Source organism: Malania oleifera, chromosome 8 (assembly GCF_029873635.1).
Source record: "Malania oleifera isolate guangnan ecotype guangnan chromosome 8, ASM2987363v1, whole genome shotgun sequence".
In the NCBI taxonomy this organism is placed as follows: domain Eukaryota; kingdom Viridiplantae; phylum Streptophyta; class Magnoliopsida; order Santalales; family Ximeniaceae; genus Malania; species Malania oleifera.
In genome coordinates this window covers 25,406,117-25,419,098 of record NC_080424.1, presented here as the reverse complement: position 1 = coordinate 25,419,098, position 12,982 = coordinate 25,406,117, and the positions used below count along the sequence as shown (strand labels likewise).

Here is a 12,982-nt window from a genome sequence, read left to right as displayed (position 1 = left end):
GATATTCTGCTTCAGTACTGGAGCGGGCCTCAAGGGTTTGTTTCTTACTTCGCCAAGAAATTAGAGAAGTGTCAAGAAGAAAACAATAACCAGTGGTGGACCTGCGATTAGTGGGATCTTCTACCCAATCAACATTAGAGAATGCACGGAGAACAAGCGGTGATTGAGCATAGTAGAAAAGGCCATGGAAGAGGGTGCCCTTCAAAATATCGAAGAATGTGCATAACAGCAACATAGTGAGTTGATCGTGGAGCAGACAAATACTTCCTCACCTCGTGAATAGCATAGGAGATGTTTGGACGAGTGACAGTGAGATAATCTAGGTTGCCAACTAAGTGTCTGTAAAGAGAGGGATTAGATAATGATTTCCTCCCCCCCCCCCCCTGAGGGAGTCAGATGCGCATTAAGTTCAACTGGAGTGTCAACAGTCTTGCTATCAGTGAGTCTAGCTTGAGACAAGAGTTCAGATGCATACTTGGCATGAGAAATGTAAAGACCATCTATGGAATGAGTGATTTCAAGACCCAAGACGTAGCTAAGATGACCAAGATCTTTCATCTCAAACTGCTTACTGAGAAAATCCTTCAGTTCTTGAATGCCACTAAGGCCATCACCAATTATGATCATATCTGTAACGACCTGATTTTTCATGCCATTTTTTTTTTCCATTTAAACATATATAGCAAATCTCCCCGTATTATCTGTTGAACACATCTCAGGCCCAAAAGAACACTGAGGAAACTTTGTACATAATACATTCCTAAGCAACAGTAAACATAAAACTGTATACTATATTTACAATACCAGAAATTTACAGAATCCTAAAATATACATCACAAAATACCCAGTGACATCAATCAAAAACCCTGGAATCTATCCCAAACAACCAACAGCCAAGACACACTCACCCTTCCAAAAAGGGCAGCGCAAGAACTTCTCTACCTGCAAGCCTGATCTGCTCGCCTAACTGGATCACCAAAAAAATGTTAAGCCACTGAAATGAGATAACGCTCAGTAAGAAGAAATATACTATTATTAGTGTGTGGCAACTGAGTTACACATGTGATATACTGATATAATACTGAAACTATAAAACTGATAGTCTAGTATATCGTACAGATTACATTTATTATAATTTAAAATATAATTGTATATCTGAATTTTCTAATTACACATAATTCTAGTATCATAGTAAATCTGCTGTTGTACTATAGATCTGTATATATATATATAAACAACTGTGATGCTACTTTGGAATCTGAATGTCACGATTTAACCCCTCATGATAGGATTGTACAGTTCGTAGGCGGGACTTAACTCTGATTGGCCTACCAAGTAAGTCAATCTGAAACTCTACCAATCAACAATCTAGCTCACTACAGCCTCTCCGGGCACGATACTACTCTATCCCATCAAATCGGCCACCTCAACCCAGCTCTCTGGGGAGACTATAATCTCTCATGGCATGGTAGACGGAATCCACACACTATCTGAGATATATGGTTGTACTCTAATCTGAAATAGCAACGGTACCGTGCTCTGCTGTTTGAATCTAACTGAATATTTCCTCAGGGTCTGATATTATTTAATATTGATATATATAATTATCTTACTATTTTTACCATGATTTTGAAATAACCATAAAATCTTTAAACTGATCTGCATAATATGAATTTCTGACTAAATAACTAAATAACTGAGTGTTATGGTTCTAAAGTCATGGCATTCTGAATAATACTATAAATCATATTTTCTGAAAAATTCATATCAATATTTTCTGCTAATAAGCTGTAAAACATGATATTTGTAAAATTGTATAAATACTATACTAAACCGTAATAAACTCATGCCACACAATTGAGTAATTAAATTTCATGCTCTAAAATTTGCATATCCTGATATAATAATAAAATTCTGGAAAACTGAATAATAATACTGATATATACATAATTTTCTGATAAACTTTCTAAAATTCCTAGCATAACATATTTTCCTTACCTATCCAATTAGGAGACTGGCCTCCACTCAATTCTCGCACCCTTGGTGTACCAACCCCAAAAACCTACATTTAGATATACATATTTTCTAGAAACTCAATACACCCATATTTCTTGAGATTACTTATTCATAATTTCTTGAACTGTAATTTACTTGGGCTCCTGAAAAATATTCACTGGGATCCCCAACTCATGTTCGCAAGGTCCCAAAAACACCATATTCCTGAAAATATGACATCCCAAATTTATTCTACAAAACACCAATATATTCTCATGGTATACAAAATCTGGCCTCAAATAATACTAGAAATACTGAAAATGCCTAAAAATTCATTTACCCAAATTTTAGGATGGTTCCCAAATTGGCCTAACCAACAAATCACTCCAAGAGATTTGAAGAGAATCTTCCCAGGAGTGACGTGGCGGTTTCAGATCGTCGAACCGACGAAGAACGAAGCTGGAATCAAAGAAAGAAGAAGGGAGGGACAATTTTAGAGAGAGAGAGAGACAACTTGCATGCAAAATACCTCGCAGAAAAAGATTTCTTGGCTATTTATACCCTTGGTTTCATCGACGAGACACGTCACTTCGTCGACGAGACCAAAAAGCAAGTTAGTCGACGAGCACCCTCCCCTTGTCGACAAAATTCAGAGTATGAAAATAGCCTCTCGGTAAATTCTTGTCAATGAGACACGCGGCCACATCGACGATCCTAAGAATACGATTCCTCGGTAAATTCTCGTCAACGAGACACGCGGCCACATCGATGATCCTAAGAAGATGATTCGTCGACGAACACGATCGTTGACGAGGCTCTATTCCTTTTGTGAAATTTTCCCTTTCTTTCTTTCCTTTTCTTATTATTTAATTACTATAAATTCTCTGGGTCTCTACAATATCATCCACATATAAGAGAAGCAAAATGACGCCTTTGTTAATGCGATGAAGAAATAAGGCAGAATCATAAGAACTAGCAGTGTAACCCAAGCCAAAGATGGTGGAGCTGAAGCTCGCAAACCAAGCTCGTGGAGCTTGTTTAAGACCATAAAGTGCACGTTGAATGTGACAAACCTTGTTAGCTTCAACAAAGAGACCAAGTGGAGGTTGCATATAAACTTCTTCACCTAACTCCCCATTAAGGAAGACATTTTTGACATCCATTTGAAAAAGGTTCCACTTACTAGCAGTAGCAACAGCTAAGAGGGCACGAACTGATGAGATACGAGCAACTGGAGCAAAGGTCTCCTCATAATCAATCTCATACTCCTGCATAAAACCTTTTCCAACAAAACGAGCCTTATAGCACTCAATGGACCCATCAAAGCGAGCCTTGATCTTGTAGATCCACTTACAACCAACAACAGATTGTCCAGGAGAGAGAGTAACCAAGTCCCAAGTATGGTTCTTAGATAATGCATCAAGTTCCTTTTTCATTGCAATCTTCCATAAAGGGTCGGTGGAGGCCTCACTATAGATGTGAGGCTCGTGCAGTGTAGCAAGGGCAGTGTAACAATGATAGTCAAGTGAGTAGGAATGGATTTTACCCGAGTTGAGTGACGAGGTGAAATGCCTTCTACAAGATCTTCAGGCGGAGTAGGAGTAAGGGACCCAAGCTCAAGGTTGGGTGGCTCGTCGTCGACCTGTTCATCTTCCACCTATTTATTAAAGTGTGAACTGGGAAAGGGATCAAAAGTATCTAGTGGTTGGATAGAGAAGTCTATAGAAGGATCATGAGCATCTATAAAGAAAATAGGCGACTCATCTAGAAAGATTTCTGACATAGAGGAGGTAGACAGGGAAGAACGAAAGTGAGAGAGCTCAACAAAGGATTGGTGTTCCCAAAAGACAACATTATAGGAGACACGAAGACAATGAGAGACAAAATCATAACACTAATACCTCTTTTGAGTTTTGCCATAGCCAAGGAAACAACAAGTCTGGATCGAGGCTCAAGCTTATTGTGCTCATGTGACTGAAGAAAAACGAAACAAGCAGAACCAAAGGAGCTAAGGTGATGATAGTCTGGAGGTGACCCAAAAACACACTCATATGGAGTTTTATTTTGGATGACAAGACTGGGAATGTGATTGATAATATGAACAGCATAAAGAGCAGCTTCGCCCCAAAAAGGAACAAGAACCACTACAAGAAATAAGGGTATTAGTGACGGATCAAAATCGTCACTAATACTCAAAAAATCGTCACTAATACCATTAGTGACGATTCGACTAGTATTAATGACAGTTTTGAAATAGTCTCTATAACTGCAGTTACTACTACTTATTAGTGACGAATCTTAAAAGCGTCACTAATAATAAAGTATTGGTGACGGATTATAATTATCACTAAAATCCTAATATCGTCACTATAAATTCTACATTAAGTCGGCTTAAAATCGTCACTAATAGTAGAGTATTAGTGATGATTTTGAAATCCGTCACTAATACTTTACTATTAGTAATGATTTTGAAATTCATCACTACTGCTCTATTATTAGTGATAGTTTTAAAATTTGTCACCAATACTCTACTATTGATAACGGTTTTGAAACCTTCACTAATACTTAAAAATGAAAAATTATTAATTTTTTTATCATTAATTCCTATAAAAATTTGTAATTATATTTTTGCATACATAACATTAAACCATAATTACTAAAAAGTTTATAAATTATTCAAAATTCAAATTCAAATTCAAATACAAATATATTATATAAATTCAATTAAAATACAAAAATATCATTTGTTCAGATAACAAAAAAAAATACAAAAAAATTCAAAATTCAAAATCAAATTCAAATACAAATACATTATACAAATTCAAATTAAAATACAGAAATTTCATCTGTTTAGATAATAAAAAAAAATAATCAAAAATTACGTCCAACTGTAGTGCATGACATCATGTTGATGTTGTGATAACCACAAACTCCACAAATTAAGAATTATAAAAAAAATTTAATACAATTTTTGAGCATATATGTATACATACTATAAGTATCAATGATTTGATAGCAAACTAATTGGACATTCAAACATAATTAAAAAAAATAATACAATTTTTAATAGTTAAGTTTTATCAGTTTAGAAAAATTTTACCGCCATTTCATCTGTAAATAAGACATTTTTCATAGAAATATGCTTCAAACCTGAGTGTTTACAATAAACTATTCACAATAATCCAACCAATAATGAGTTTTATGAGTGCACAAGAGTTTCATATAATAAGCATTAAATAATGTAATGTGTTCATGCATCCCACAAATAATCTATATTAGAATATAGTTCTATGAAAAAATCGAATGTGATGTTCATGGTTTACATGACTTCCTTAGGATTCATAAACAACTATAATAATTAAATAATGTAAATGAATCCATGATTAATAGAATTTTCACTTAACATATGTAAAAGTAAATTTAGAAATGAAGTTCAAAATTCATTTGAACTTCACTCATCCTTTCAAAAATGTTTTAACATTCAGCATACTATAATCATTCTCACAAATATGGTACATGGTTTTAATTATTTTGGAAAAAATTTAACAAATTTTCGGTAACATGCCGCTTGTAAATAAAATATTTTCCAAATCTGCAAGCCACAAAAGCATGCAATTTACAAGATTTTTACATCATATAAATGCTCAATGTATTCAAGACAACGTTAAGACTAAAAAATAAAGACAATGATATGCATGAAAGTCCATAGGATTATGTTTTCCAAAATTATAGAAATTTAGAAAACAAACGAACATATGTTTAGGCCCATCTCCTCTAATAACAAAACAAACTTTAACATATGTTTCTAAATGAGATGATAGAATACAATATAATCGAAGAGGTATGCTAAAAATTAGAATCGTACCATTATACATCAAGTTACATCTCATATTAAAAAAAAAAAAAAACTCCCACATAAAACATTTACAGAATAGGTTTGGCTAAGATAGACGTTATTGAACTAATTGGACGGCAGCAATGGCCTAGCAGTGTAGGGAAAACCAAGTGTTGAAGGGAAGAGTGGGGAACATTAAAAAAAAAAAAAAAAGCTAGATAATCATTAGACAAATAATAGTAGGTAATTAATCTCAACTCAACTTTCGCAATCAATTATATAATACCCTTACTTATATACTGAATATGCTAGCAAAACAAAAAATGTAAATAAGTTTAAATAATGCCCCATGTTTCCAATATAAAGCCGATTAATCACAAAAAAATAAGACCAAGAAATGCTACAAAAGTAAGTTTGAAAAAAACAGAAATTACAATGTCCTTGGATTGAACCAATAATTCAATATTTCTATCTTAATATTACCCAAGCAAGCATCTTCAAGGTCACCATCACCCAGTAAAAGGCTAGTTGCATCTCAGAATATATCAAGATTCAAAACAAATTTTTTGATAAACAAAGAATTATTTATTAGAAAGCACAGAATGTAGAAGAAGAAAGAAACAAAAAGGAAAACCACTCCACTAAAAATTCTAGCATTCCTATCCATCCAAACACACCAAATTATAGTCATAATGGAGCATCACCATAAGGCTTTTCTATTTGTTCCTTAACAAAGCCTCTAAACGTGATGGAGGAAAATGTCTTCAATGTGGACAGACCCACCCAGCTCTCACCAAATATGAAAAAAAAAACCTCACCACTACTGCTATCAAATTTAAAATCTTGAGATATTTTTCTAAATAAATGAACAAGGCTACAAAATCATGTTTTATTACTTGATTTTATCGTACTCTCCTTCAAAGTTTCATTCTACTTATTTCCTATCATATTCTATTATGCAAACCAAACATGACATTAATATCCGAAAATAAAGCACAATCAGTGTTTTTTTTTTTTTTTAAAAAGATGGTATGAACCTGCGCAACTTCTTTAAGATGGCATTGTCAAAAAGAGTAGAGGTGTAACAACCTGGAAAATTTTAACTATTTAAAATAATAAGAAGGATAATAAAAAGGAAAGAGGGAAAATAGAATAAAGGGGGAAAAGAAATTGTAAAGGGAAATAAGCAAGCGCTCGTCGACGAACTGGATTTTCTCGTCCACGAGCAATCTTCTGAGCCTCGTCGCCGAGTTTGCATGTCTCATCGACAAAAATTAACCGAGAGGGTTTGAGTTATTCTGAAACTCGTCAACGAGTTCATGGCCTTGTTGACGAGTGTTCTTCATGGGATCGTCAACAAGTCTACGTGTCTCGTTGATGAGGCTCTGCCTATAAATAAAAATTCTTTTTTTTTTCAGCGATAAAATTTCAGATTTCTCTCTCTCTCTCTAACCACGGCTCCTATGCCTTCTCTCTTCAATTCCAAGCTGGATTTGACCCGGTTTGACGATCCGAAACCACCACGAGGTTCGTAAGATCGTTCTCTGTAAAGCTGCGAGAGCTGATTGTTGATTTGGAGTTTTGGGGAAACATCCCAAAATCAGGGTAAGTAAGTTATTTTGAAGTTTTCTTAATGAATATTATTATTTGGGGCTTAAGAAGTATTAAATGGGTATTTTTCTAAGATTTGAATAAGTTAAAATTTTTCGAATACAAGGTCTCGTTTTGTTCGGTTTAGGCAGGGATAAGGGGAAATACTTCATAACAGATTTTTACTAATTTTTAATTGGATAATTTTTTGGTATAAAATTTCATATATTTAGGTAAATTATACTAAATGGTGCAGGAAATGAAAATATGGTTTTGATTATATATATTATATTAGGGAAAAAAAAATCGTGTGGCTTGAAACCAACTTTGCTAACTAAATGGTTGTGAGTACTGTGGAATGATCAATCATTGTGATTGCGAATATTGTTGGGTTGCAAATACTAGTTGATTGTGTATACTGTGGTAATTGTGTGGATGTGTTTTGAATGGTTCGATTTGTTATTAAATTGTGTTATGGTTCATGTAAAATTGCGATATAACATTAGCAGTGATATAAGGAGGTCGTTATATCATATCCGGTATAACCGTCATCTAACATTGGCAGTGGTATGAGGAAGTCGTTAGATGTGCATTTATATTAGAGGTAAACATTGGCAGTGGTATGAGAAGTTTGTTTACCTATTTACCATGAACATGGTGATTTGTGCTGTAATCTGTGTGTTGATTTGTCCTGTGTAGACCAATCATGTGTGGACATGTATGTTATATGTTTGATAGTCCTGTGTGAACCAGTCCTATGTGGACATGTATGCTATAGGTTTGACAGTCCTATGTGGACATGTATACTAGAGGTTTGACAGTCCTATATGGACACGTATTTTGTATGGATTAGACCCTGTATAGGTATGATTAAAGACTGTGTGGATTATTCAATGTGGATTGTTTGTGGTATGCATATATGTGTGGAGCTCTGTGAAACAATTATTATTAGTTGCATATGACTTTAATTAATTAAGTATTTATGGTAAAGTAGATTACTCCACCCGAAGGCTTGCTAAGGAAGGCGAGTACTCTGATAATTATTTGTGGATAACAGGATAGAGGGAAGTCACTTGTATGGACGGGTGACCTTCTCTATTCTCGGAGACTTTACCTGAATACATAACTCGAGGGCTTACTGAGAAAGGTGAATGCCATGGTGTTAGTACTACAGCAGAGGGAATCTACTTGTATGGGCGGGTAGATTTCCCTATTCTTTGGAATTATCAGTAAAAATAATTATGTATGTGGGCATGTGATTGGGTGACAAAGAAATTGATAATGGTGTGATTATGTACGCGTTATCTTGGCTGCTATTGGTGGTCAATTGCAATTGTATGGATATTTTAATCATAAATTAAACATTTCAGTCACACACTGTTGTAAATTATTTCTTCCTTACTGAAAAGTGTCTCACCCCATCGATTTATCAATCTTTTCAGGTTATCCTACTGATTAAGCTTAGATAGCTTCAGGGCGGGATAGTTTTTGTGAGTTGAATATATCAGAACAGATATGTATTTAGTTTTATGATTAATATATTTTAATTCTGGTTTTGTATTATGAAAAATGAGATTGTAATTACATAGATCTGCATATGTAAATATAGAACTTTGGTATATTTTGTTTGAGATTATTTAATTATTTCTACTACGTGAATGGTATTAGAGACGCGTGTTGGCCTCATAATACTCCGGGCCTCACATGATGGAACCGGGGTGCTACAAGAGGAGATAGCCGGTCTTGTTTGCTTGAAAGAAGAAGAAGAATTCTTTAAAGAATAAAGCAGCGGGAGGCATGAAAAGGAAGATGGTGTTTGGAGTGGTTGGCTTCTATCTTGAAAATTGGAGTTGCATGTTCTGCAGAATTTCCTGTTAAGGGTTAGGCATCAGAGATGTGGTGATGGAATTGCATGTAACTAAGGCAGCGCTCCTTCCAGCCAGGAATGCTCCTGGGGAGGCGCAGGGTAGGCTGCATGTAGCTTCTTGTCGAGGGCACTTGGCATTTTCATTCAACAAAATTGACTGGATGTGTGTACAATGGATATTGTAAGTAATTGAAAAAATAAATTGGGTTACTCCTAAAGATTTTTTTCCTTTTTTCTGGGTCAATTGGACAGAAGCACTGTGGGCTTGAACTACACAATAGGATGTAGTCTCTTTCATTTCATATATACATTCACCTTTTTCAAGAATCGAAGTTCCAACATTGAAGTCAAACTTTAATTGCCAATATTAAATGAAAATTTAAAGATGGTGGGATATGAATAGATGAAAAAAAATTTAATGATAAAGCCAAACCTTGGCAATACATACTAACCACGATATGGTTATGGATATGGGATTAAATACCAATAATGCATGTCCATAAAAGGTATAAAGGAATAAGTTCTATTGTTCTGAGCCATGCTCTAAAGTTTGCACTTAATTGTGTTAAACGCATCAAACTTCTAAGCACAAAACCATATCCAACACCCATACCCAAGTCCATGTCAAACAGCCTTTTGAATATCTTACCATCAAGAAAAGATAAAACTTATCACAAATTTAAAGACAGCATCAATAAAAAACATTATCAAATATAAATGCACTCACAGAATCTGCAAAACTTCGTTCCAGTATGTAAGCCTTGGTATCTCCCCGTTTAATTTATTTGAGGCCAAGTCTTGAGACAAATGTTAAGGAATGTAGAAATCTCATCAGAAAATTCATCGAGGTACAGTTTGCTCAGATTTTCATTGCTTTGGAGAGCTAATTTAAGCAATTTTGACTTTGACTGTAAGGAAATTCCTTTAAAATGCATTTGCTTAACTTCAGAAGGAGAATAGCAGAGATGAAAATACAAACTTACAAAATTTTCAGGTTAGGAATCTGCAACAAGGTAGAAGGAATTGATCCAATCAATTGATTGTTTTTCACCCATTCAGAATAACATCATTATAACAAAAAGAAGAAACCAATGAAATATAACAAATATGTTAAGATTTGTCCCACATCGATTGTGGAAGGGGCTTGATGATCAGTTATTAAGTGTGAAGAAAAATCTCACCCCATGAGCTAGCTTTTGGGGTTGAAAAGGTTCAAGACCACTCAACACTAGTATCAGAGCCCATGGTTTCTTCCTGGGATGATGGGCATGTGGTACTACCAATTTGGAGAGGCCAATTCGTGGGAGTTTGGAATCCGATCCCAATTCGTGAAGAGTTTGGAGCTCAATGTGTGAGGGGGAGATTGTTGGGATTTGTCCCACATCGATTGTGAAAGGGGCTTGGTGATCAGTTATTAAGTGTGAGGAAAAACCTCACCCCATGAGTTAACTTTTGGGGTTGAGAAGGTTCAAGACCACCCAAGAAAATATGGCTTGCTTGAGTAGATACTTACAAGCATTCCAACTGTTTCAACTTTGAAATTGAAAAAGGGCATATCTCCATATATCTCATTAAAGGACAAATCCCTAATTTCACCAGTTTATTAAGTTTCAGTCCAAATGCCAACTAGTAGAGAAAAATAGCATCTAAAACAACTAAATAAAGTCAAGTGCTGCACAGAGCTCTAGAATAGTGGTAACTCTACACACTCTACTGCCAGGGCAAACTTACAGGCTTTTCAAAGAAGAACAGTCACCAATCTCATCTGGGATCTGTCCAGAGAAACGGTTTCCCCTCAAATCACTGCTCAAATAAATAGACAAAATAATACATAAATATTGGAGAAAAAAATTAATCCTCACAAATAAATTCTAAATAATAATAACTAAGAACTCAAACTTCAGAAATCACAACAGAGGTTTTGAAGTGTAGTTTGCAGTACAGAGTGAGTAGGCTTTTGAGATCTCCAATGGCAGGGGAGATTTCCCCATCGAGATTCAAACCCGAAAGATTACTGCAACCAAAAAAAAAAGACTTTAAATGGCAATGAACCTAAAAACATTTACTATTCCAAACAACAATTATGAAGAAAGCCTTTTACTCATGAAGCTGGGGAAAGGGTAGACTTACAGGGCAATGGCACTGAAGGTGACATTATCACATGTTACTCCCCTCCATACACAGTAGTCCGAAGATGGAGAATCCGTCCAGTCATACAGTATGTTGTCCACATCCCGAAATGACTTCTTGATTTCCAAAAGCATTTCTCCTTCAAACATTGAAACCCTTCCCCCCCCCCCCCCTCCCCCAAAAAAAAAAAACCGAAGGGGTAGATTTATTAAACCAACTGCAGCTAATGCATCAAAGTGCTGATGTTAATGGAGTCTGAGAACTGAGATGCTCGTGAATAACTACTACACAGAAACATTGGCACCAATACGCGAAATTTTTTAAAATTATAAAATGGAGGAAGAATGTAAGAATAAAGCGAAGCGTTTTTTTATCCTCTAAACAATAAAAGTGAGGGAATGATGTTTAGAGGATGAAGAAAAAGAAAACAAGAAAAAATAATTCAATTTCCTTTGTTCACAGTCTTTCCAATTATTCCTTCCAAACACTAATTCCTCTAAAAATGGGATTCAATATACCAAAAAAAGCTTTTCTATTAAACCGAGTGAGAATAATTTCATTTAACTCAACAAAACAATAAGAAAGAAGAAAATCCAAAATTCCACAATCAAATTTAATGAAACTGTTGGTAAGAGATAAAATAAAAGGAAGAAAAAAATAAAGGAAAATATGGAAAGAGAATCCATTTTTCCGTTTTTGATTGGGAATATAACACATAGAAATACGATTTTTTTTTAATACTCATTCTAAAAATTAATTTCAAATCTTCCTTCCATTATGGATGCAATTCTGTAAGGAGATTTAGTCTATCAAAAAAAAAAAATTCAGAGCAAAAGCGATGAGATTTAAATACCTTTATCTTTTTAAGAAGATCATAACCTATCATTCTCGGCATGCTGTAATCTGTAATGATCAAATTGAAAGAAATTTCCTGCGAATATAATAAATAAAGTAATGCATAAATACAAAATTCAACGAAGAAAAAATTAAGGAAAAAAATTGAAACGTTCAAAACTCAAGCAAAATCATACTGGGCTGTGATGGTTTGATGAAACAAGAGGGTTCGGACCTCTTTCTTCATCCTCTCGCAAACCCAGAAATTCCAGAGTGGTTGTATATTTCATAAGTCGTGCAAAAAAATTACAAACCAAGACAATCACAAACCAGAAGAAGAATAAGAAGAAGAAGAAGAAGAAGAAAAAGAAGAAGAAGAAGAAGAACGTGGGAGCGGTGGCGGTAACGGCGGTAGAAATACCTCAGGCGAGTGGCGGCGGTAGTGACGTTGGAACGACCTCAGGCGAGGAGCGGCAACAACGGCGGCAGGAGGAGTTCACGCGAGCAAAGGCGGCGGCGGGGATGGCCGGAGAGGACACGCACATGCCAGAAAGAAGAGTGGAGGGAGTGTTGGGGTTTTACAGATCAATTAATTAATGGATAAAAATAAATAAAGCACACACATACCAATATGATGAATCCATACCCAGTCAAAGCAGATGGCTGCTACGGCTGCTGCTTCTTCAACATCTACGGCACCGGCAGGATCTCCGTCAACCTTTGCTGCTCCA

General features: G+C 35.2%; 1 protein-coding gene across 3 annotated transcripts; it reads right to left on the bottom strand.

Annotated features, from left to right (window-relative positions):
- Positions 1–676: 676 nt before the first annotated feature.
- LOC131161923 (LRR receptor-like serine/threonine-protein kinase ERECTA) lies at positions 677–12,853 on the bottom strand. 3 transcript variants are annotated; one of them, XR_009138648.1, is made up of 8 exons: positions 12,673–12,853; positions 12,271–12,348; positions 11,418–11,573; positions 11,230–11,301; positions 11,019–11,090; positions 10,271–10,290; positions 10,015–10,084; positions 677–967 (listed from the first exon to the last, which is right to left on the bottom strand). XR_009138648.1 is itself a non-coding variant. In XM_058117953.1 (7 exons), the coding sequence occupies exons 4-7, from the start codon at positions 11,564–11,566 to the stop codon at positions 10,278–10,280; spliced, it is 306 nt and encodes a 101-aa protein (XP_057973936.1). In that variant the 5' UTR covers positions 11,567–11,573; positions 12,271–12,348; positions 12,449–12,499; positions 12,673–12,827; the 3' UTR covers positions 10,159–10,277. The 3 variants fall into 3 exon arrangements, 2 of the variants coding, with proteins under 2 accessions (XP_057973937.1, XP_057973936.1); XM_058117953.1 differs by lacking the exons at positions 677–967; positions 10,015–10,084 and adding an exon at positions 12,449–12,499 and having other exon boundaries at positions 10,159–10,290; positions 12,673–12,827; XM_058117954.1 differs by lacking the exon at positions 677–967 and having other exon boundaries at positions 10,040–10,290; positions 12,271–12,320; positions 12,673–12,827.
- Positions 12,854–12,982: the final 129 nt, after the last annotated feature.